This window comes from Somniosus microcephalus, chromosome 7, assembly GCF_052327205.1.
Source record: "Somniosus microcephalus isolate GS21.2 chromosome 7, FLI_Smic_1.0, whole genome shotgun sequence".
Classification (NCBI taxonomy): domain Eukaryota; kingdom Metazoa; phylum Chordata; class Chondrichthyes; order Squaliformes; family Somniosidae; genus Somniosus; species Somniosus microcephalus.
The window spans coordinates 7,309,127-7,334,787 of record NC_140993.1 but is presented as its reverse complement, the minus strand read 5'-3'; the positions used below and the strand labels follow the sequence as shown (position 1 = coordinate 7,334,787).

At 50.7% G+C, this 25,661-nt stretch overlaps 1 protein-coding gene across 7 annotated transcripts in view; it reads left to right on the top strand.

Annotated features, from left to right (window-relative positions):
• atg9b (autophagy related 9B) overlaps positions 1–25,661 on the top strand; it is an 89,201-nt gene that overhangs the window by 46,026 nt on the left and 17,514 nt on the right. For all 7 annotated transcript variants that reach the window (XM_085992189.1, XM_085992184.1, XM_085992183.1 and 4 more), the window contains 7 exons: positions 1,042–1,183; positions 1,953–2,701; positions 3,493–3,646; positions 7,753–7,932; positions 14,482–14,727; positions 17,903–18,135; positions 20,939–21,029. In XM_085992189.1, coding sequence (XP_085848315.1) covers positions 1,042–1,183; positions 1,953–2,701; positions 3,493–3,646; positions 7,753–7,932; positions 14,482–14,727; positions 17,903–18,135; positions 20,939–21,029 — 1,795 coding nt within the window. The remainder of the gene's footprint in view (positions 1–1,041; positions 1,184–1,952; positions 2,702–3,492; positions 3,647–7,752; positions 7,933–14,481; positions 14,728–17,902; positions 18,136–20,938; positions 21,030–25,661) is intronic.

The following is a 25,661-nucleotide window of genomic DNA, read 5'->3' as shown; positions in this document are numbered from 1 at the left end:
CGACAGTGCGCCGCTCCCTCAGTACTCCACTGGAGTGTCAGCATAGATTTTGTGCTCAAGCCTCTGGAATGGGACCTTCTGACTCAAAGGCGAGAGTGATACCCACTGAGCCACGGCTTTAATGTCTTTGTTCCAGTCACGAACACTGCTAGAGTTATAATTCCCAAACACACAGGGGATTGTCTCTGAGGTAACATTCATGCCACACATCTCCAACAACAGAGAGTCTAGCCACATCTCCTTGACATTCAACAGGATTACCATTGGGAATCCCTCACCATCAACATCCTGGGGGTCACCATTAAATAGAAACTCTGGACCAGCCATATAAATACCGTGGCTACAAGAGCAGGTCAGAGACTGGGTATTCTGCGGCAAGTGTCTCACCTCCTGACTCCCCAAAGTCTTTGACTCCCCAAAGTCTTTCCACCATCTACAAGGCACAAGTAAGGAGTGTGATGGAATACTCTCCACTTGCCTGGATGATTGCAGCTCCAACAACACAAGAAACTCGACACCATCCAGGATAAAGCAGCCCGCTTGATTGGCACCCCATCCACCACCTTAAACATTCACTCCCTCCACCACCGGCATACCGTGGCTGCAGTGTGTACCATCTACAAGATGCACTGCAGCAACTCGCCAAGGCTTCTTCGGCAGCACCTCCCAAACCCACAGCCTCTACCACCTAGAAGGACAAGGGCAGCAGGTGCATGGGAACACCACCACCTCCAAGTTCCCCTCCAAGTCACACACTATCCTGACTTAGAAATACATCGCCGATCCTTCATCGTCGCTGGGTCAAAATCCTGGAACTCCCTCCCTAACAGCACTGTGGGAGCACCTTCACAACACGGACTGCAGCGGTTCAAGAAGGCGGCTCGCCACCACCTTCTCAAGGGCAACTAGGGATGGGCAATAAATGCCGGCCTTACCAGCGATGCCCAAATCCCGTGAATGAATTTTTAAAAATCAGTAAGATGCACGAGTTCCCTCCTGATCTCGATTTATTTTAATGCTTGTCTTCTAATTCTGCTCTAGGATTGAGAACGATGGTTGGATTATCTTCCTCCTGACCATGGCTGCTGTGTTCTGGGTCTACCGGCTGGTCAAAGTCATCTGCAATCTGCTGAGCTACTGGGAAATCAGAACGTTCTACATCAAAGCACTGAAGATCCCCACGGTACAACCCACAGCTCACGCACTGCTCAATTAACAGTAAGAAATCACACAACACCAGGTTATAGTCCAACAGCTTTATTTGAAATCACAAGCTTTCGGAGCGCTGCTCCTTCGTCAGGTGAAGACGAAGGAGCAGCGCTCCGAAAGCTTGTGATTTCAAATAAAGCTGTTGGACTATAACCTGGTGTTGTGCGACTTCTCACATTTGTCCAGCCCAGTCCAACACCGGCATCTCCACATCAATTAACAGTAGGCTAGTTAGAATGCTTTGACACACCTGGGCGGGGGGGGGTTCTGGTGTATCCGTGTGTCAGTCTCCCCTCCTACACACTCCGTATTCTGGTCCATCAATGTGCCAGTCCTAGTTGCCCAGAGAAAGTGGTTGGCCTTCTAGCAGTTTGCTACAACTGAGTGTCTTGCAAGGCCACTTCAGAGAGCAGTTACGCATCAACTACTTTAGTGTGGGACTGGAGTCACCTGTAGGCCCAGACCGGGTAAGGATGGCAGGTTTCCTTCCCTAACTGGGGCACTAGTGAACCAGTTGGGTTTTTACAACAATCCGACAGCTTCATGGTCACGTTTACTGAGACCCGAATTTTATGTCCAGATATTTTTTTTTTCAAACTGCCCAGGGTAGGATTTGAACTGGTGTTCTGCGGATTATCAGCCCAAGCCTCTGGGTTACTCGCCCGGTAACACAGCCACTAGCCTCCCTACCGTGAATGTCATGTCGGGCGTTGATGGTCTGTGGCCTTTCCTGCCCCCTCTAGGTCGAGCTGTGCAACTACACTTGGCAGGAGGTGCAAGCCCGCCTGATCCTGCTCCAGCGGGAGCAGCAGATGTGCATCCACAAGAAGGAGCTGACCGAGCTCGACATCTACCACCGGATCCTCCGCTTCAAGAACTACATGGTGGCCATGGTGAACAAATCGCTGCTGCCGGTTCACCTCGGCCTCCCGTTGCTGGGCGACGTCATCTTCTTCTCCCAGGGGCTGAAGTACAATTTCGAGATGATCTTCTTCTGGGGCCCCGGGTCCCTCTTCCAGAACAAGTGGAACCTTCACCCCAAGTACAAGCGTTCCGGGAGCCGCTTGGAGCTGGCACGGCAGCTCAGCCGGACGGTGCTGCTGATCGGAATTGCCAACCTCCTGCTCTGCCCTTTCATCCTGGTCTGGCAGATCCTCTACGCCTTCTTCAGCTACACCGAGGTGATCAAGAGGGAGCCGGGGAGCCTGGGGGCCCGCCGCTGGTCCCTGTTCGGGCGCCTGTACCTCCGCCACTTCAATGAGCTGGATCACGAGCTGCAGGCCCGGCTCAGCCGGGGCTACAAGCCGGCCACCAAGTACATGAACTCCTTCACCTCGCCGCTGCTCACTGTCTTCGCCCAGAACTTGGCCTTTTTCTCGGGCTCCATCTTGGCGGTTTTGATCGCCCTCACCGTCTACGACGAGGACGTGCTGACGGTGCAGCACATCCTGACCGCCATCACCGTGCTGGGCATCGTGGTGACGGTGTGCAGGTAAGGCCCAGGGGAAGGTAACCGACCATTAGCCTCTGCAGCTGTCTGAAAATCGAGCTCGGACTCGGTCAGTGCAGCTCAGCCTGGCTTACGTAGGGAACTGAGAGAGGGCATGGGACTGACCCTGTACACCATCATTCCATGCTGCAACCATTGTTCTCCCTCGACACTGTCCCATCAAACACTCCCAGGACAGGTACAGCACGGGTTAGATACAGAGTAAAGCTCCCTCTACACTGTCCCATCAAACACTCCCAGGGCAGGTACAGCACGGGTTAGATACAGAGTAAAGCTCCCTCTACACTGTCCCATCAAACACTCCCAGGGCAGTTACAGCACGGGTTAGATACAGAGTAAAGCTCCCTCTACACTGTCCCATCAAACACTCCCAGGGCAGGTACAGCACGGGTTAGATACAGAGTAAAGCTCCCTCTACAGTGTCCCATCAAATACTTCCAGGGCAGGTACAGCACGGGTTAGATACAGAGTAAAGCTCCCTCCACACTGTCCCATCAAACACTCCCAGGGCAGGTACAGCACGGGTTAGATACAGAGTAAAGCTCCCTCTACACTGTCCCATCAAACACTCCCTGGGTCGGTACAGCACGGGGTTAGATACAGAGTAAAGCTCCCTCTACACTGTCCCATCAAACATTCCCAGGGTAGGTACAGCACGGGTTAGATACAGAGTAAAGCTCTCTCTACACTGTCCCCTCAAACACTCCCTGGGTCGGTACACAGTTTCTTCAGTAATATTGACCCCTGACGTGTGCCTGTATCTCTTTTGCCAGGTCCTTTATCCCAGATGAATACATGGTGTGGTGCCCAGAGCAGCTGCTACAATGTGTCCTGGCCCACATCCACTACATGCCCGACCATTGGAAAGGAATCGCCAATAAATCGGAGACCAGGGACGAGATGGCTCAGCTCTTCCAGTACAAAGCGGTACGGTAAAGGCTAGAACGCAACATTGGGTGCGCGGGGGCAGTGTGAGGGGGACCAACACGGACTGGGATATACTGCCCAACAAAGAAAGAAGGGCTTGCATTTCTATCGCGCCTTGCGTCAGGATGTCCCAAAACGTTTCACAGCCAATGAAGTACTTTTTGAAGTGCAGTCACTATTGTAATGTAGGAAACGCGGCAGCCAAATTGTGCACAGCAAGCTCCCACAAGCAGCAATGTGATAATGACCAGATGATCCGTTTTAGGTGTTGGTTGAAGGATAAATATTGACCAGGACACTGGGAACAACTCCCCTGATCTTTGTCATCCACCTGAAAAGGCAGACAGGGCCTCGGTTTAATGTCGCATCCGAAAGACGGCACCTCCGACAGTGCTCCGATTTTGTTCTCGGGTCTCTGGAGTGGGGCTTGAACCCACGACCTTCTGGCTCAGGCGAGAGTGCAACCCACTCAACCAGGGTTGACAACAAGTTGAGGCCTGGAAACTCTACTGTTCCCTGCTCAAGCTGCACCTGGAGCTCTGGACAGTGGGGTCTTTGTATCTTTAAGGTGAGCCCAGAACAATGCTGGTGCCTCCTGGTTCTGGATCAGGAATCCACAGGCCACTGGCAAGGGGCAGCATCTATTGCCCATCCCTCATTGCCCTTGAGGCTGGGCCGCCTTCTGGTAATTTGTGGGCTGGCACCGGGAAATAATACGATTAGGCAGAGTCCACGTGGCTTTGTGAAAGGGAAATCATGTTCAACAGATTGTTGGACTCTAGTGTAATCAGGGGGCTCGAGGGGCCGTGTGGCGGAGCGGGCTCGAGGGGCCGTGTGGCGGAGCGGGCTCGAGGGGCCGTGTGGCGGAGCGGGCTCGAGGGGCCGTGTGGCGGAGCGGGCTCGAGGGGCCGTGTGGCGGAGCGGGCTCGAGGGGCCGTGTGGCGGAGCGGGCTCGAGGGGCCGTGTGGCGGAGCGGGCTCGAGGGGCCGTGTGGCGGAGCGGGCTCGAGGGGCCATGTGGCGGAGCGGGCTCGAGGGGCCGTGTGGCGGAGCGGGCTCGAGGGGCCGTGTGGCGGAGCGGGCTCGAGGGGCCGTGTGGCGGAGCGGGCTCGAGGGGCCGTGTGGCGGAGCGGGCTCGAGGGGCCGTGTGGCGGAGCGGGCTAGAGGGGCCGTGTGGCGGAGCGGGCTCGAGGGGCCGTGTGGCGGAGCGGGCTCCTATTTCTTTTATTCTTGCGTTCTTAAATAATGACGGTGAAAACTACCGGATTATCCTAACTGGTCCACTTTAGGGAAGGGAACCTGCTGCGCCTCCCTGGTCTGGGACACCGGGGAGAACTCCCCTGCTCTTCTTCGAAATAGTACCGTGGGATCTTTTACAGCCGCCTGAGCCATGGCTGACACCCGGACAGCGATCTTTCCTGGAAGGATGAGATTAGATGGGCCGAAGGATGTTCTTCATCCAAAACCAATTTTGTGTCCTTGTGTTAATCAGGGACACTTTGCCATTTCTCTCCCCCTCTATTGGATGGATCGGGTTCCATGGTCATCGCCAGCTCTCTGATCTCTTCTCCCCGCCCGCCCCTCCCTTCCCCCTGACATGACCACCTTTCAGATGCGAGGCCAAACAGTAAGCATCAGCGAGCTATTCAACTGTGAGAGCAACACAGACAATCCTGCTTACGCCGGATATTCCTGCAAACGCATTTTCCAACAACCAGAAGCAGGACCGCTGGCCTGACTTCCCCTCCCCCACCCTTCACTGCCCACCCAGTGACTGCCCCGGAACAAAAAACAAAATACTGAAGCTGCTGGAAATCTGAAATTAAAAACAGGCAGTGCTGGAAACACTCTTCAGATCAGGCAGCACTGTGGAGAGAGGAAGGAGGTTAGAATCATAGAATGATACAGCACAGAAGGAGGCCATTCGGCCCATTGTGCCTGTGTGAAAGAGCCCTGATTAGTCCCACTCCTTCCCCCGCTCTTTCCCCATATCCCTGTAAATTTTCCCCCTTCGAGTATTTATCCAATTCCCTTTTGAAAGTTCTTATTGAATCTGCTTCCACCGCCCTTTCAGGCAGCGCATTCCAGATCACAACAACTCGCTGCGTAAAAACATTTCTCCTCATCTCCCCCTCTGGTTCTTTTGCCAATTATCTTCAATCTGTGTCCTCTGGTTACCGACCCTCCTGCCACTGGAAACGGTTTCTCCCTATCTAGTCTATCAAAAACCCTTCTCTGCTTTAAGGAGAACAACCCCAGCTTCTCCAGTCTCTCCACAGAACTGAAGTCCCTCATCCCTGGGACATAGGAACAGGAGGAGGCCATTCAGCCCCTCGAGCCTGCTCCACCATTCAATGAGATCATGGCTGATCTGTGACCTAACTCCATGTACCCGCCTTTGGCCCATATCCCTTAATACCTTTGCTTAACAGAAAGCTATCAAACTCAGATTTAAAATTAACAATTGATCTAGCATCAATTGCTGTTTGCGGAAGAGAGTTCCAAACTTCTACCACCCTTTGTGTGTAGAAGTGTTTCCTAATTTCACTCCTGAAAGGTCTGGCTCTAATTTTTAGACTATGCCCCCTAGTCCCAGAATCCCCAACCAGCAGAAATAGTTTCTCTCTATCTACCCTATCTGTTCCCCTTAATATCTTGAAAACTTCGATCAGATCACCCCTTAACCTTCTAAATTCCAGGGAATACAACCCTAATTTGTATAATCTCTCCTCGTAACTTAACCCTTGAAGTCCGGGTATCCTTCTGGTAAACCTACGCTGCACTCCCTCCAAGGCCAATATATCCTTCCTAAGGTGTGGTGCCCAGAACTGCTCACAGTGCTCCAGGTGTGGTCTAACCAGGGTTTTGTATAGCTGCAGCATAATTTCTGCCACCGTTTTGCCCATTCACTTAATCTATCAATATCCCTTGGTAATTTTATGCTGCTGCCATTCTGGTAAATCTCCTCTGCACCCTCTCCAAGGCCTTGACATCCTTCCTAAAATGCGGTGCCCAAAATTGGCCACAATACTCCAGCTGATTTAGAAAGGTTTAGCATAACTTGGATTCACGATGCAGTTCTGTGACCCTTCGTCAGAGCCCAGCAAAGTTGAGGCTAGCGGGAACTGCACGGTGCCCGGTATTAAAGATGAGATGTTCCTTTTCGAGGTTGTATTGAGCTGCATTGGAACAGTGTCGAAGGTCAAAGATGGAGAGGTCAGAGTGGGACTGGGGCAGAGAGTTGAAGTGGCAGTGACCAGACTCCGGGTCGCACTTGCGGACAAAACCAAGTTACAACCCGACGACTGAAAGCGCTTGGCAGAAAGCATTATGGGACTGGAGTCACATGTAGCTCAGGCCGGGCGGGGGGGGCGGCAGGTTCCCTCACTGTGTGATATTGGGTGATTCTCACTGACCCTCACTGTGTGAGATTGGGTGATTCTCACTGACCCTCACTGTGTGACATTGGCTGATTCTCACTGACCCTCACTGTGCGAGATTGGGTGATTCTCACTGACCCTCACTGTGTGAGATTGGGTGATTCTCACTGACCCTCACTGTGTGATATTGGGTGATTCTCACTGACCCTCACTGTGTGAGATTGGGTGATTCTCACTGACCCTCACTGTGAGATTGGGTGATTCTCACTGACCCTCACTGGGTGATTCTCACTGACCCTCACTGTGTGATATTGGGTGATTCTCACTGACCCTCACTGTGTGATATTGGGTGATTCTCACTGACCCTCACTATGTGAGATTGGGTGATTCTCACTGACCCTCACTGTGTGAGATTGGGTGATTCTCACTGACCCTCACTGGGTGAGATTGGGTGATTCTCACTGACCCTCACTGGGTGATTCTCACTGACCCTCACTGTGTGAGATTGGGTGATTCTCACTGACCCTCACTGTGTGATATTGGGTGATTCTCACTGACCCTCACTATGTGAGATTGGGTGATTCTCACTGACCCTCACTGTGTGAGATTGGGTGATTCTCACTGACCCTCACTGTGAGATTAGGTGATTCTCGCTGACCCTCACTGGGTGATTCTCACTGACCCTCACTGGGTGATTCTCACTGACGCTCACTGTTGTGTGTTCCAGGTGTTTATTCTGGAGGAGTTGCTCAGTCCCATCATCACTCCGTTCGTGCTGATTTTCTCCTTGCGGCCGAAATCCCTGGAGATCATCGACTTTTTCCGTAACTTCTCAGTGGAGGTGGTCGGGGTGGGAGATATCTGCTCCTTTGCACAGATGGACATTCGGAAGCATGGTCATCCAATGGTAGGTGGGGGGAGGTGTGAGGGGCCATTGCACACAGCTGGGTAACGGGATGGGAACCAGTGCTCTGTGTCCTTCACTCACATTCTCTCCACACAACCTCCAACACCGACACTACCCAGTGTGAAAGCAAAACGAGAGGCCATCAATATGAGATAGTCACCAAGAAATCCAATAGGGAATTTAGAAGAAGCTTCTTCACCCAGAGAGTGGTGAGAATGTGGAACTCGCTACTGCAGGGAGTGGATGAGGTGAATAGTATAGAGGCATTTAAGGGGAGGCTAGATAAGCACGAGGGAAAAAGGAATAGAAGGTTAAGCTGATAGAGTTAGATAAGGAAGCATAAACACTGGCCTGGACTGGTTGGGCCGAATGGCCTGTTTCTGTGCCGTATATCCTGTACAATCATATGTTACACTCTCCCCTACACACTGCTCACTCTCACACTGCTCACTCTCACACTGCTCACTCTCACTGTTACACACACTCACACTGTTACACACACTCACACTGTTACACACACTCACACACATTTACACTGTATACACACTGTTACAGGGGTGGTGCCACAGTGGTATAGAGTCAGGAAGGAGTGGCCCTGGGAGTTCTCAACATTGACTCCGGAAGTCTCATGGCTTCAGGTCAAGCATGGGCAAGGAAACCTCCTGCCTATTACCACCTACCGCCCTCCCTCAGCTGATGAATCAGTACTCCTCCATGTTGAACACCACGTGGAAGAAGCACTGAGAGTAGCAAGGGCACAGAATGTACTCTGGGTGGGGACTTCAATGTCCATCACCAAGAGTGGCTCGGTAGCACCACTCCTGATCAAGCTGGCTGAGTTCTGAAGGACATAGCTGCCAGTCTTGGCCTGGTGAGAGAACCAACACGAGGGAAAAACCTACTTGACCTCGTCCTCACCAATCTACCTGTCGCAAATGCATCTGTCCATGACAACATTGGTAGCAGTGACCACTGTACAGTCATTGTGGAGACGAAGTCCCGTCTTCACACTGAGGACACCCTCCATCGTGTTGTGTGGCACTACCACCGTGCTAAATGGGATAGATTCAGAACAGATCTAGCAGCTCAAAACTGGGCATCCATGAGGCGCTGTGGGCCATCAGCAGCAGCAGAATTGTATTCCATCACAATCTGTAACCTCATGGCCCGGCATATCCCTCACTCTACCATTACCATCAACCCTGGTTCAATAAGGAGTGTAGAAGAGCATGCCAGGAGCAGCAGCTAAATATGAGGTGCCAACCTGGGGAAGCTGCAGCACAGGATTACATGCATGCTATAAAGCGGAAACAGCATGCTATAGACAGAGCTAAGCAATCCCACAATCAACAGATCAGATCAAAGCTCTGCAGTCCTGCCACATCCAGTCGTGAATGGTGGTGGACCATTAAAGAACAAATGGTAGGGGGAGGCTCCATGAATATCCCCATCCTCAATGATGGTGGAACCCAGCACGTGAGTGCAAAAGACAAGGCTGAAGCTTTTGCAACCATCTTCAGCCAGAAGTGCCGAGTGGATGATCCATATCGGCCTCCTCCTGAGGTCCCCACCATCATAGAAGCTAGTCTTCAGCCAATTCGATTCACTCCACGTGATATCAAGAAACGGCTGAGCGCACTGGATACAGCAAAGGCCCCAACAACATCCCGGCTGTCGTGCTGAAGACTTGTGCTCCAGAACTAGCCGCGCCTCTAGCCAAGCTGTTCCAGTACAGCTACAACACTGGCATCTATCCGACAATGTGAAAAATGCCCAGGTATGTCCTGTCCACAAAAAGCAGGACAAATCTAATCCGGCCAATTACCGCCCCATCAGCCTACTCTCAATTATCAGCAAAGTGATGGAAGGCGTCATCGACAGTGCTGTCAAACAACACTGACTCACCAATAACCTGCTCACTGGTGCCCAGTTTGGGTTCCGCCAGGGCCACTCGGCTCCCGACCTCATTACAGCCTTGGTCCAAACATGGACAAAGGAGCTGAATTCCAGAGGTGAGATGAGAGTGACTGCCCTTGACATTAAGGCAGCATTTGACCGAGTGTGGCATGAAGGAGCCCTAGTAAAACTGAAGTCAGTGGGAATTGGGGAAAACTCTCCACTGGCTGTAGTCATACCTAACACAAAGGAAGATGGTTGTGGTGGTTGAAGGTGAATCCTCACAGCCCAGGACATCGCTGCAGGAGTTCCTCAGGGCAGTGTCTTAGGCCCAACCATCTTCAGCTGCTTCATCAATGACCTTCCCTCCAACATAAGGTCAGAAATGGGGATGTTCGCTGATGACTACACAGTGTTCAGTGCCATTCGCAACTCCTCAGATACTGAAGCAGTCCATGCCCGCATGCAACAAGACCTGGATGACATTCAGGCTTGGGCTGATAAGTGGCAGGTAACATTCGCGCCACACAATTGCCAGGCAATGACTATCTCCAACAAGCGAGAGTCTAAACCACTGCCCCTTGACATTCAACGGCATTACCATCGCCGAATCCCCCACCATCAACATCCTGGGGGTTACCATTGACCAGAAACTTAACTGGACCAGCCACATAAATACTGTGGCAACAAGAGCAGGTCAGAGGCTGGGTATTCTGCGACGAGTGTCTCACCTTCTGACTCCCCAAAGCCTTTCCACCATCTACAAGGCACAAGTCAGGAGTGTGATGGAATACTCTCCACTTGCCTGGATGAGTGCAGCTCCAACAACACTCAAGAAGCTCGACACCATCCAGGACAAAGCAGCCCGCTTGATCGGCACCCCATCCACCACCTTAAACATTCACTCCCTCCACCACCGGCGCACCGTGGCTGCAGTGTGTACCATCTACAAGATGCACTGCAGCAACTCGCCAAGGCTGCTTCGGCTCCCAAACCCGCGACCTCTTCTACCTAGAAGGACAAGGGCGGCAGGTGCATGGGAACACCACCACCTCCAAGTCACACACCATCCTGACTTAGATGTATATCACCGGAGGGATTAATTAAGAAAGGGAAAATTCAATGAGAGTAAGCTTGCGGGGAACATAAAAACTGACTCAAAGCTTTTATAGATATGTGAAGAGAAAAAGATTGGTGAAGTCAAGCGTAGGTCCCTTGCAGTCAGGATCAGGGGAATTTATAATGGGGAACAAAGAAATGGCTGACCAATTAAATACATATTTTGGTTCTGTCTTCACAAAGGAGGACACAAATAACCTCCCAGAGATGTCGGGGAACATAGGGTCTGATGAAAGGGAGGAACTGAAAGAAATCAGTATTTGTAGGGAAATGGTGTTAGGGAAATTGATGGGACTGAAGGCCGATAAATCCCCAGGGCCTGATAATCTACATCCCAGGGTACTTAAGGAAGTGGCCCTAGAAACAGTAGATGCATTGCTGATCATCTTCCAACATTCGATGGAATCTGGAACAGTACCCATGGATTGGAGGGTAGCTAATGTTACCCCACTATTCAAAAAAGGTGGTACAGAGAAAATGGGGAATTACAGACCGGTAAGCCTGACATCGGTAGTGGGGAAAATGCTAGAGTCCATTATAAAAGATGTAATAGCAGAGCACTTGGAAAACAGTGACAGGATCGGACAAAGTCAACATGGATTTACAAAAGGTAAATCGTGCTTGACTAATCTACTGAAATTTTTTGAGGATGTAACTGGTAAAATAGATAAGGGAGAACCAGTGGATGTGGTGTATTTGGACTTTCAGAAGGCTTTTGATAAGGTCTCGCATAAGAGATTAGCGTGTAAAGTTAAGGCACATGGGATTGGGGGCAAGGTATTGACTTGGATAGAGAACTGGTTGGCAGACAGAAAGCAAAGAGTTGGAATAAACGGGTCTTTTTCCGAGTGGCAGGCAGTGACTAGTGGGGTACTGCAGGGATCGGTCCTTGGACCCCAGCTATTCACAATATATATTAATGATCTAGACAAGGGAACTAGATGTAATATCTCCAAATTTGCAGACGACACAAAGCTGGGTGGGTGTGTGCGCTGTGAGGAGGATGCCGAGAAACTCCAGGATGATTTGGACAGGTTGGGTGATTGGGCAGAAGTATGGCAGATGTAATATAATGTGGATAAATGTGAGGTTATCCACTTTGGTGGCAAAAACAGGAAGGCAGATTATTATCTGAATGGCAATAGATTGGGAGAAGGGGAAGTGCAACGAGACCTGGGTGTCCTTGTGCACCAGTCGCTGAAGGTAAGCATGCAGGTGCAGCAGGCGGTTAAGAAGGCAAATGGTATGTTGGCCTTCGTAGCGAGAGGGTTTGAGTACAGGAGCAAGGATGTCTTGCTGCAGTTGTACAGGGCCTTGGTGAGACCACACCTTGAGTATTGTGTGCAGTTTTGGTCGCCTTATCTGAGGAAGGATGTTCTTGCCATGGAAGGAGTTCAGCGAAGATTCACCAGGCTGATACCTGGGATGGCAGGAATGACGTATGAGGAGAGATTGGGATGATTGCACTTGTACTCGCTGGAGATTAGAAGAATGAGAGGGGATCTCATTGAAACTTATAAAATTCTGACAGGATTGGACAGACTAGATGCAGGAAGGATGTTCCCGATGGTCGGGGAGTCCAGAACCAGGGGTCACAGTCTAAGGATAAGGGGTAGGCCATTTAGGACAGAAATGAGGAGTTTCTTCACCCAGAGAGTGGTGAACCTATGGAATTCTCTACCACAGAAGGCAGTAGAAGCCAATTCATTAAATATATTCAAGAAGGAGTTGGATATATTTCTTAAGGCTAAAGGGATCTAGGGGTATGGGGAGAAAGCAGGGACCGGGTACTGAACTTGGATGATCAGCCATGATCGCATTGAATGGCGGAGCAGGCTCGAAGGGCCTACTCCTGCTCCTACCTCCTATGTTTCCTTCATCGTCGCTGGGTCAAAATCCTTGTACTCCCTCCCTAACAGCACTGTGGGTGCACCTTCACCACACGGACTGCAGCGGTTCAAGAAGGCGGCTCACCACCACCTTCTCAAGGGCAGCTCGGGATGGGCAATAAATGCTGGCCTTGCCAACGATGCTCACATCCCAAGAATTAATTTTTAAAAACTCTATACACACTTACACTCTGTACACGCTGTTACACACACACACTGAATGTCAGGTCCTTGGGTCGGGGAGGTTTGAATGTCGGGTCCTTGGGTCGGGGAGGTTTGAATGTCGGGTCCTTGGGTTAGAGTGGTTTGAATGTCGGGTCCTTGGGTTGGAGTGGTTTGAATGTCGGGTCCTTGGGTCGGGGAGGTTTGAATGTCGGGTCCTTGGGTCGGGGAGGTTTGAATGTCGGGTCCTTGGGTCGGGGAGGTTTGAATGTCGGGTCCTTGGGTCGGGGAGGTTTGAATGTCGGGTCCTTGGGTCGGGGAGGTTTGAATGTCGGGTCCTTGGGTCGGGGAGGTTTGAATGTCGTGTCCTTGGGTCGGGGAGGTTTGAATGTCGGGTCCTTGGGTTGGAGTGGTTTGAATGTTGGGTCCTTGGGTCGGGGCGGTTTGAATGTCGGGTCCTTGGGTCGGGGAGGTTTGAATGTCGGGTCCTTGGGTCGGGGAGGTTTGAATGTCGGGTCCTTGGGTCGGGGAGGTTGAATGTCGTGTCCTTGGGTCGGGGAGGTTTGAATGTCGGGTCCTTGGGTTGGAGTGGTTTGAATGTTGGGTCCTTGGGTCGGGGCGGTTTGAATGTCGGGGCGGTTTGAATGTCGGGTCCTTGGGTCGGAGTGGTTTGAATGTTGGGTCCTTGGGTCGGGGAGGTTTGAATGTCGGGTCCTTGGGTCGGGGCGGTTTGAATGTCGGGTCCTTGGGTCGGGGAGGTTTGAATGTCGGGTCCTTGGGTCGGGGCGGTTTGAATGTCGGGTCCTTGGGTCGGGGAGGTTTGAATGTCGGGTCCTTGGGTCGGGGAGGTTTGAATGTCGGGTCCTTGGGTTGGAGTGGTTTGAATGTCGGGTCCTTGGGTTGGAGTGGTTTGAATGTTGGGTCCTTGGGTCGGGGCGGTTTGAATGTCGGGTCCTTGGGTTGGAGTGGTTTGAATGTCGGGTCCTTGGGTTGGAGTGGTTTGAATGTTGGGTCCTTGGGTTGGAGTGGTTTGAATGTCAGGTCCTTGGGTTGGAGTGGTTTGAATGTCGGGTCCTTGGGTCGGGGCGGTTTGAATGTCGGGTCCTTGGGTTGGAGTGGTTTGAATGTCGGGTCCTTGGGTTGGAGTGGTTTGAATGTCGGGTCCTTGGGTTGGAGTGGATTGAATGTCGAGTCCTTGGGTTGGAGTGGTTTGAATGTCGGGCCCTTGGGTCGGGGAGGTTTGAATGTTGGGTCCTTGGGTTGGAGTGGTTTGAATGTCGGGTCCTTGGGTCGGGGCAGTTTGAATGCCCGGTCCTTGGGTTGGAGTGGTTTGAATGTCGGGTCCTTGGGTCGGGGAGGTTTGAATGTCGGGTCCTTGGGTTGGAGTGGTTTGAATGTCGGGTCCTTGGGTTGGAGTGGTTTGAATGCCCGGTCCTTTTGTTGACTGTATGCTGTAGAGTTGATTGTTCTTTTTTCTCTTCAGTGGCTGTCAGAAGGCCAGACTGAGGCCTCGGTGTACCAGCAAGCGGAGAACGGGAAGACTGAACTCTCCCTCATGCACTTCACCATTACCAACCCACGCTGGCATCCGCCCCAGGACAGCTCCGTATTCATCAGCCACCTGAAGGAGAAGGTGCAACATGACGCAGCCACTGGTCCACCCGCCCAGCACCTCCTGTCTGAAACACCACTGTGCAGCTCGCTGCTCTCCAACGAGTCGACCAATATTGTAAGTGTCTCAGCATACCCTCGGATTCTCAAAATATCAATGAAAGCATTTGTCGATAGAGTTAGATGAAGATGGTTGGGAGGGGGCTCATGTGGAACACCAACACCGGCATAGACCTGTTGGGCCAAATGGCCTGTGTCTTTGATGTACTCACTATGTAACTATGTAAACCAGGGATGTCAGCTTTGATTCCCATTTTAAAACGCCTGTTTTTGGGGGTATCATTTTTAGTGTGATGGAATACTCTCCACTTGCCTGGATGAGTGCAGCTTCAACAGCACTCAAGAAGCTCGACACCATCCAGGACAAAGCAGACACTTATTTGGCACCCCATCCAGCACCCTAAACACTCACTCCCTCCACCACCGGCGTACCGTGGCTGCAGTGTGTACCATCTACAAGATGCACTGCAGCAATTCGCCAAGGCTTCTTCGGCAGCACCTCCCAAACCCGCGACCTCTTCCACCTAGAAGGACAAGGGCAGCAGGCGCATGGGAACATCACCACCTCCAAGTTCCCCTTCAAGTCACACACCACCCTGACCTGGAAATATATCGGCCGATCCTTCATCGTCGCTGGGTCAAAATCCTGGAACTCCCTCCCTAACAGCACTGTGGGAGTACCTTCACCACACGGACTGCAGCGGTTCAAGAAGGCAGCTCACCACCACCTTCTCAAGGGGCAACTAGGGATGGGCAATAAATGCTGGACTTGCCAGCGACAATCACAACCCAGGAACGAATGGGGGAAAAATAGCATTTTTTTAAAAAACTGGCGCTGGAAAGTAAGTGGTAAACCTGGGTAAATATAGATATGGTCAGTAAAATATCAGTGTTGATATTGACATGACTGAACAAGCAAGGCATTTAAAAAGTAACGGTATCCTTAAGCTAAATGAAAACCCGGTTCATGGACACCACTTTTATGGGCCTGATTTTAGATTGTGATCTAGCCACTGACTCCATCCCTCTCCTAACATCTGTCTGAGGCTGAACCACACTGTTCGCAACCTTGGTGTCATATTTGACCCTGAAATGAGCTTCCGACCACATAGCCGCAGCATAACTAAGACCGCCTATTTCCACCTCTGTAACATCTCCCGTCTCCGCCCTTGCCTCAGTTCATCCTCATCCATGCCTTTGTGACCTCTAGACTTGACTATTCCAACACACTCCTGGGTGGCCTCCCACATTCCACCCTACTTGAGGTCATCCAAAACTCGGCTGCCCATGTCCTAACTCGCACCAATTCCCGTTCACCCAATTCCCGTTCACCCATCACCCCTGTGCTCGCCGACCTACATTGGCTCCCAGTTAATCAACGCCTCAATTTGAAAATTCTCATCCTTGTTTTCAAATCCCTCCATGGCCTCGCCCCTCCCTATCTCTGTAATCTCCTCCAGCCCCACAACCCCCCCGAGATATCTGCGCTCCTCTAATTCTACCCTCTTGAGCATCCCTGATTATAATCGCTCAACCTATGGCGGTCGTGTCTTCTGTTGCCTAGGCCCTAAGCTCTGAAATTCCCTGCCTAAACCTCTCTGCTTCTCTTTCCTCCTTTTAAGATGCGCCTTAAAGCCTACCTCTTTGACCAAGCTTTTGGTCACCTGCTCTAATTTCTCCTTAATTGGCTCGGTGTCAAATTCTTTGTCTTATAACACTCCTGTGAAGCGCCTTGGGACATTTCACTACGTTAAAGGCGCTATATAAATACAAGTTGTTGTAGTAAATTGAAGCATCTGTGTTTAGCCGTGGCTCAGTGGTAGCACTCGTAGGAACAGGAGGAGGCCATTCAGCCCCTCGAGCCTGTCCCGCCATTCAGTGAGATCCTGGCTGATCTGTATCTGAACTCCATCCACCCGCCGAGGCTCCACATCTTTCTATACTCTCTCTCCCACAACAGCAGTAGATGCTAAAGAAAGAAGAAAGAATTGCATTTCACAACCACCAGACGTCCCAAAGCGCTTTACAGCCAATGTGTACTTTTTGAAGTATGGTCACTGTTGTAATGTAGGAATCGCGGCAGCCAATTTGCACACAGCAAGCTCCCTCAAACAGCAATGTGATAATGACCAGATCATCTGTTTTTGTTATGTTGGTTGAGGGATAAATATTGGCCCCAGGACACCAGGGATTACAACAGTGGCTACACTTCAAAAAAAAGAAGTACTTCATTGTCTGAAAAGCGGTTTGGGACATCCGGTGGTTGTGAAATGCAAGTCTTTCTTCTTTCTTTAGCATCTACTGCTGTTTGTGGGAGATAGTTCCACATTTCCAGCACTCTCACCTCTGAGTCAGAGGTTGTGAGTTCAAGACCCACTCCAGAGACTTGAGCCCATAATCTAGGCTGAGGGAGAGCTGCACTGTCGGAGGGGCAGTACTGAGGGAGCGCCGCACTGTCGGAGGGGCAGTACTGAGGGAGCGCCGCACTGTCGGAGGGGCAGTACTGAGGGAGCGCAGCACTGTCGGAGGGGCAGTACTGAGGGAGCGCAGCACTGTCGGAGGGGCAGTACTGAGGGAGCGCCGCACTGTCGGAGGGGCAGTACTGAGGGAGCGCAGCACTGTCGGAGGGGCAGTATTGAGGGAGTGCCGCACTGTCGGAGGGGCAGTACTGAGGGAGCGCCGCACTGTCGGAGGGGCAGTACTGAGGGAGTGCCGCACTGTCGGAGGGGCAGTACTGAGGGAGCGCAGCACTGTCGGAGGGGCAATACTGAGGGAGAGCCGCACTGTCGGAGGGGCAGTACTGAGGGAGTGCCGCACTGTCGGAGGGGCAGTACTGAGGGAGCGCAGCACTGTCGGAGGGGCAGTACTGAGGGAGAGCCGCACTGTCGGAGGGTCAGTACTGAGGGAGTGCTGCACTGTCGGAGGGGCCATCTTTTGGATGAGACAAAGTCTACCAGTTCAGGTGGATGTAAAAGATCCCATGGCACTATCTTGAAGAAGAGCAGGGGGAGTTCTTCCCGGTGTCCTGACCAACATTTATCCCTCAACCAGCATCAAGTACAAATGAACTGGTCATTCACCTCATTGCTGTTTGTGGGATCTGCCGCAGTGACTGCTCTTCGAGTGAACTTCATTGGCTGTGAAGCGCTTTGGGACCTCCCGAGGATGTGAAAGGCGCTATGGAAATGCAAGTTCTTTCTTTCACTGGCTCAACGTTTGCTTTGTCCTTGCAGCCCGAGAATCTGATCATGAGCTTGCTGACGCACTCAGCACTGCCCGGCTCGCTGCTGACCGGCAGGGACGGGTGTTTGGGTCAGTCGTGCAGTACCGCCTCGGCCGCCGCCAGCGTCCTCGCTTCGCTCTCCTCCCCTCACCATCCCACTCGGACAAGGTCCCACACTCTCCTGGTGGAGAACGGTGCCGAGAGCTCGCTGTATCGCAGTGACAGGACCATCATTGAAGAGAGGTAGGCAACCAAATCCGCTTAGTCACACACAAGCTATTTACCACGGCGGCTGGGAATCGAAAATAGAAACAGAAAACGCGGGAAACACTCAGCAGGTCAGGCAGCATCTGTGGAGGGAGAAACTGAGCTAACGTTTCAGGCCGGTGAGCTTTCATCAGCACTGGAAAACATTAGAGATGTCACAGATATTAAGCAAGTGTAGGGGCAGGGAAAGGGGGGAGGGGAGGAAAGAAACATAGAAACACAGAAGATAGGAGCAGGAGTAGGCCATTCGGCCCCTCGAGCCTGCTCCGCCATTCAATGAGATCATGGCTGATCATCCAAATTCAGTACCCTGTCCCTGCCTCCTCCCCATATCCCTTGATCCCTTTAGCCTTAAGAAATATATCTAACTCCTTCTTGAATATATTTAATGAATTGGCCTCAACTGCCTTCTGTGGTAGAGAATTTCACAGGTTCACCACTCTCTGGGTGAAGAAATTCCTCCTCATCTCTGTCCTAAATGGCTTACCCCTTATCCTTAGACTGTGACCCCTGGTTCTGGACTCCCCGACCATCAGGAACGTCTTTCCTGCATCTAGTCTGTCTAGTCCTGTCAGAGTTTTATAAGTTTCAATGAGATCCCCTCTCATTCTTCTAAACTCCAGCGAGTATAAGCCCAATCGACCCAATCTCTCCTCATACGTCATTCCTGCCATCCCAGGTATCAGTCTGGTGAATCTTCGCTGCACTCCCTCCATGGCAAGAACATCCTTCCTCAGATAAGGCGACCAAAACTGCACACAATACTCAAGGTGTGGTCTCACCAAGGCCCTGTACAACTGCAGCAAGACATCCTTGTTCCTGTACTCGAACCCTCTCGCTACAAAGGCCAACATACCATTTGCCTTCTTAACCGCCTGCTGCACCTGCATGCTTACCTTCAGCGACTGGTGCACAAGGACGCCCAGGTCTCGCTGCACTTCCCCCTTCTCCCAATCTGTTGCCGTTCAGATAATAATCTGCCTTCCTGTTTTTGCCACCAAAAGGGAAGGTCTGTGATAGGGCGGAAGGCTGGAGTGGTTAATGACGAAAGGGATGATGGTGCGAGGCAACAGAGGGTGGTAATGGGACAAGTAAAGAATCAAAAGATGAGTCAAGAAGAGGTGGAAATGGCAACAGCTGAACCATTGCCAGCACCTGATGTCCGAGAATATGGGAGCACTAGTTATGATCTGAAATTATTGAACTCAATGTTGAGGCCTGAAGGCTGGAAAGTGTCTCCTCGAAAGATGAGGTGCTGTTCCTCGAGCTTCTGTTATTAATACATTCGCAGCTCAGCAATCCATTCGCATTCCATAGAATCATAGAATGGTTACAGCACAGAAAGAGGCCATTCGGCCCGTCGAGCCCGTGCCGGCTCTCTGCAAGAGCACCTCAGCTAGTCCCACTCCCCCGCCCTTTCCCCGTAGCCCTGCAAATTTTTTCCCTTCAGATACTGATCCAATTCCCTTTTGAAAGCCGTGATTGAGTCTGCCTCCACCACCCTCTCGAGCAGTGCATTCCAGATCCTAACCACTCGCTGCGTAAAAATGTTTTTCCTCATGTCGCCTTTGGTTCTTCTGCCAATCACCTTAAATCTGTGTCCTCTGGTTCTCGACCCTTCCACCAATGGGAACAGTTTTTATCTACCATGTCCAGACCCCTCATGATTTTGAACACCTCTATCAAATCTCCTCTCAATCTTCTCTGCTCCAAGGAGAACAACCCCAGCTTCTCCAGTCTATCCACGTAACTGAAGTCCCTCATCCCTGGAACCATTCTTGTAAATCTTTTCTGCACCCTCTCTAAGGCCTTCACATCCTTCCTAAAGTGCGGTGCCCAAAATTGGACACAATACTCCAGTTGGGGCCGAACCAGTGTTTTATACAGGTTCATCATAATTTCCACGCTTTTGAACTCTACCTCTATTCATGAAGCTTTTTTAACTGCTTTCTCAACCTGCCCTGCCACCTTCAACGATTTGTGCACATTTCGGAAGCGTGGTTGTGTATGTGGGTACGATGGCCTTTTGGTTCTGGGACTGGTGGAGCAGCCCAGGGGCTGTGAGTTGAAATCCCACCAGGGTAAGTTGAAGTGACTAAACCTGGTAATCCATGGACTGGCACCAGGAAAAATCACCAGGAAAATTGCCCGATTTTCCTAAAAACCCAACTGGGTCACTAATGTCCTTCAGGGAAGGGAACCTGCCGCCCCTACCTGGCCTGGGCCTACACGCGACTCCAGTGCCACACTGTGTGGTCGGCACTTATACCCCTCGGAGCAGCCGGTGATGGGCAGTGTTTATTTGTTCCCGGAATGTGTCGCATACATTCCGGGAACCAATAAAAAAGGAATGCCTGCTGCAGTTCTGAGCCGTACAGACGAGGCTGATCCCGGGCTCCATTCCCACTCCGGGCAGAGTTAGGCCATCTTCAGCTAGGACAGGGCTCAGTGCTGTAGGGGATTCACCACGGTAGGGGATTGGACAAGATAATTAGTCGGGATTCCTGGCCACTATTGCTGAAAGTCTGCGCGAGGCTCCTTTTCGACTGTGATGCACCCCGTGGTTGAATATACTGCTGTCTCTCACCTGACCATGCCCTGCGAGAGCCCCAGGGTTACCTTCTACTCTGTTACGGGGGGGGGGGGGCGGAAAAAGTCTGTAAAATGAAGTGATTGAAACAAGTCCAGGAGACCACTCTGGATCTGGTTAGTTAACAGCTCATGAATGCTGAGTGTAATTGTACACGTCTCATGTCTGTGTTTTTCTTTCTTATACCAGCATGTCAGCGAGTGCGGGCTCGGGCAGGTCCCTGCTTCTTGCCAACTTCGCTTCTACAGAAATGAGTCTCCACGCTATCTACATGCATGAGGTAAGCACAGAATTACTTCAGGAGGGTTAGATACAGAGTAAAGCTCCCTCTACACTGTCCCATCTAACACTCCCAGGGCAGCTACAGCACGGGTTAGATACAGAGTAAAGCTCCCTCTACACTGTCCCATCAAACACTCCCAGGGCAGGTGTTAAGTCTGTGTGTCCCAGTTATGCTTATTATAAATCACTGGACACAGACCACAAGAATAACTTTTAACAGGTCTTTACTATTCGGAGGTCAGGGCTGAACTGCCCAGCAAATCCCTACACTACACCACCGGTATTACAGTATACAGCAGCCAAGAGAAAGTAGTACATCTCTTAAGGTAGTTCTCTTAAGGTGGAACAGGTTACATACACCACAATCCTCCCTTTTTAGCTTAACAGTTATATCCCCATTTAACATAACATAATAACATATATATATACAACTTCATGCAAAACAGTTCAACGATTCAGTCTCTGAGGAGGCCTCCTGATTCGAGTTGGATAACGCCTTTCAAGGGTCTCTGATTCTCGTTGCTGGGGTGACTCATCTAGTTGGTCTCTTATGGATTGGACATCATCATCAGGTACATTCACTTCTGAGGTAGATGCTTCAGGTTCACTAACTTCTTCCACGGCTGTCTCTGCCGTAACCATAGGTTCGACCCTTGTTCTCGATTCTACCAGTTGGTCAGCATGACGCCGTATTACATTTTCACCAATATCTACTGTGTACATCAGGGGTCCTTGTCTGGCCCGAATTGTTCCAGATTGCCATTTCTCGTTTTTATAGTCCCGGGCTAACACTGGTTGTCCTATTTCGAAACTCCGAGTGGTCTTGTTATTTATATGCTGGAACTGTTTGTTTTCAACTTCCCTCCGCACATTTGGTTTTAACAAGTCCAACCTGGACCGCAACCTCCTGTTATAGAACATCATGGCAGGACTTTGGTTTGTCACTGCATGAGTGGCGTTTCGATATGCCAGTAGGAATTTGTCCACCTTGTGTTGTAGTGGAATCTGATCTTCGCTCATGGCCTTTATTGCTTTTTTGAACGTTTGTACAAATCTCTCGGCCAACCCGTTTGTAGCCGGATGATATGGGGCAGAGGTATAATGTTTCACCCCATTCTTCTTCATGAATTTCTGGAATTCTTCTGACACGAACTGCGGTCCGTTGTCTGAACATATTTGTTCTGGCAATCCATTTCTTGCAAATATCGTTCTTAGCACCGCGATCATCTTTTCCGAGGTAGTGGTAGTCATCTTAATCACTTCTGGCCATTTAGAATGTGCGTCCACCGCAATTAAAAACATGGAGTCCATGAATGGACCAGCAAAGTCAATATGTACACGTTGCCATGGGGTCGAAGGCCATTCCCATGGATGCAGCGGTGCAATCGGAGGTGCATTTTGCACTTTTTGGCACCCTGAGCAGCTTTTCGTCAGATCCTCTATCTGTTGGTCGATACCCGGCCACCACACATAAGCCCTAGCAAGGCTTTTCATCTTGACTCCCCCCAGATGACCTTTATGCAGTTCCTTTTAGAACTCTCTCTCTTAACTTAGGAGGAATAATCACCCTTGTTCCATACATCAATGTTCCTTGACAGACGGACAGCTGTTCTCGTCTTGCTGAGAATGCCGGTAACAGTGGATCACCATGTGCTGGCCATCCCTTCACTGTCACTTCGTAGACCCGGGACAGTGTCGGGTCGTTCCTGGTTTCTCTTTCAATACTTGCATTGGTGACTGGTAAACATTTGATGATGGTCAAGTGAAATAACTCAACAGGGTCAACCGTCGGTGCCTCCTCCTCTGTAGGCAGTGGCAGGCGCGACAACCCATCAGCATTACCATGCTGCTTTGTACCTTTGAATTCAATCTGATATTGATGTGCCCCTAGGAAAAGGGACCATCTCTGGAGTCTCTGTGCTGTCATCACCGAAACACCCTTCTTAGGGTTAAAAATGGATACCAACGGCTGGTGGTCTGTCAGAAGCGTAAACTTTTGGCCCTGCAGGTAATGATTAAACTTCTTTACTCCCCACACAAGGCTGAGAGCCTCCCTATCTATCTGAGCATAGTTGCACTCAGCGGAGGTCAATGATCTGGATGCGAACGCAACTGGCCTCTCCAGGCCATTTGGCAACTTGTGTGAGAGTACTGCCCCAATACCATATGGAGAAGCATCACAAGCCAAATGAATAGGCAGCGTTGGGTTGAAGTGAGCCAACACTTCCTCTGAGGTGATCAATGCCTTGCTTTTGCGAAAGGCCCTCTTACAGTCCTCGCTCCACTTCCATGGTACTCCCTTCTGCAAAAGAGCGTTCAGCGGGTGCAGCACCGTGGATAAATTTGGCAGAAACTTATGGTAATAGTTAATCAACCCTAGGAACGACCTCAACTGGGATACATTATCCGGAGCGGGAGCCTTCACAACAGCTTCGATCTTGTCAGGAGACTTATGAAGCCCCTCCTGGTCAATGACATGGCCACAGTACGAGATCCGCTTCTGAAAGAACTCACATTTCTGGCGATTAACTCGAAGTCCATATTCTTTCAATCTGGTGAGCACCAGTTCCAAATTTGCAAGGTGTTCCTCGTCATCATCTCCTGTAATCAGAATATCGTCCAGGTAACATTGTGTGCCTGGAATTCCCTGTAATACCTGCTCCATGGCCCTCTGCCAAATTGCTGGAGCCGATGCCACTCCAAAAACCAGTCTATTATACCGGTACAAGCCTCTATGCGTGTTGATCGTGAGATACTGGCGTGACTCTTCCTCAACTTCCATCTGTAAGTACGCCTGCGCCAGGTCTATCTTGGTGAAGTGTTTCCCGCCAGACAACGAAGCGAAGATATCCTCAATCCGCGGAAGCGGATACTGCACCGTGTGAAGCACCGGATTAACAGTGATCTTGAAATCTCCACAGATGCGAACCTTCCCCGGTTCCCCCGGCTTGTTGCTCGATGAACGCTTCATGACTGGGACAATGGGCGTGGCCCACTCACTCCAGTCTACCTTAGACAGTACTCCTGAACGTTCTAGCCCTTCCAGCTCAGCTTCCACAGCAGGTCGTATCGCATAAGGTACCGGTCTGGCTTTGAAAAATTTTGGGTTTGCATGTTCTTCAACCTTGATGTTTGCCGTAATTCCTCTCAGTGTTCCCAGTCCCTGTTGGAACACCTCTTTAGCATCGTCCAATATTCTGGACAATCGTTTAGGTTTGACATCTTTTTTACCGGAATCTACCGTTAGTGCTTTTAAGGAATGCCAGTCCATATTTATTTTCCTAATCCACTCCCGTCCCAGTAGTGGTGGACCTCCCTCAGGTAGCACATATAAGTCCATTCCTCGGCTTTCTTTGCCCTTGTGGACCACCTTTGCCTCTATCTTCCCGATGGGGTATACTCTTTGCCCCGTGTATGTTTTCAATACAATCTCCGTATCCCGTAGGGGAATATGTGGGAATAACCTTTTGTAATCTTGCTTATTCGTGACCGTCAATGCCGAACCAGTGTCCAATTCCATCTTCACTTGGACTCCTGCTATCTGAAGTGTGACCCAGATTGTTTGGAGGTCTGCTTCCTTACCAACATTGTGTACTCTTAGACTACCCAGTTCATTACTGCTGGAGTCTGAATTTGACTTCTGTTCGTTCGAACTGTTCTCTGTCACCTTGTGTACCTTTCTGTACTTTTCCTGCGGTGACTTTTTGTTGCTGGTCTTCTTTCCTGACCGGCATACTTTAGCTATGTGACCAAGCCTGCCACATTTTCTGCATTCCTGATTTTTGAACCAGCACTGGTTCTGATCGTGCGTTGTCTTTCCACAACGATAACATTTTACTGTACCCAAGACCATTTGATTGGTGCTGAGTTCCGGTGACCGTAGCTGCATTTCCGCAGTGCCCCTCGCTGCGGCTTCGTGCGATGCTGCAATAGTGACAGCTTTATCAAGCGTAAGATCATTCTCCTCAAGCAGTCGCTTTTGTGTTCCTTCTTTTAACAATCCACACACAAATTTATCTCTCGGCGCATCTGCTAGTCCTGTTCCAAACTGACAGTACTTTGATAGCTTACGCAGTTCAATTAAAAATTCAGCGTTGCTTTCGTCTTTCAGCTGCGTTCTTCTGTAAAATTTAAATCGTTCCGCTGTCATCAGCGGCGTGGGGTTTAAATGATTTTTCAGGACAGTAACAATATTCGCGAAAGTCTGATCCGCCGGTTTATCTGGTGACAGAAGGTGCTTCAATAGCCCGTATGTCTTCGCACCCATTGAGCTTAATAAGGTTAGTGCTTTCTCATCATCTGGTACCTTATTTGCTTTACAATAAACTTCCATGCGTTCTACATACGTGGTCCAATCTTCGATATCGCTATCAAAGGTATTAATGTTCCCATGTTTAGGCATCCTTGCAAGTTTTTAAATTTTTCTTTTTCTCAAAATGGCGGCTTCCCGCGCTTGTCTTCTTCCCCCGCCTACTAAAATGGCGGCTTCCCGCGCTTGGCGGTCTTTCCCGCGCTCGTCTTCTTCCCCCGCCGACTACAATGGCGGATTCCCGCGTTTGCCTTCTTCCCCCGCTGGCTGCAGTGGCGATTGCCGTGCTGCTGCCGTTCTCTCCTCCCCAGCGGTTCTCAT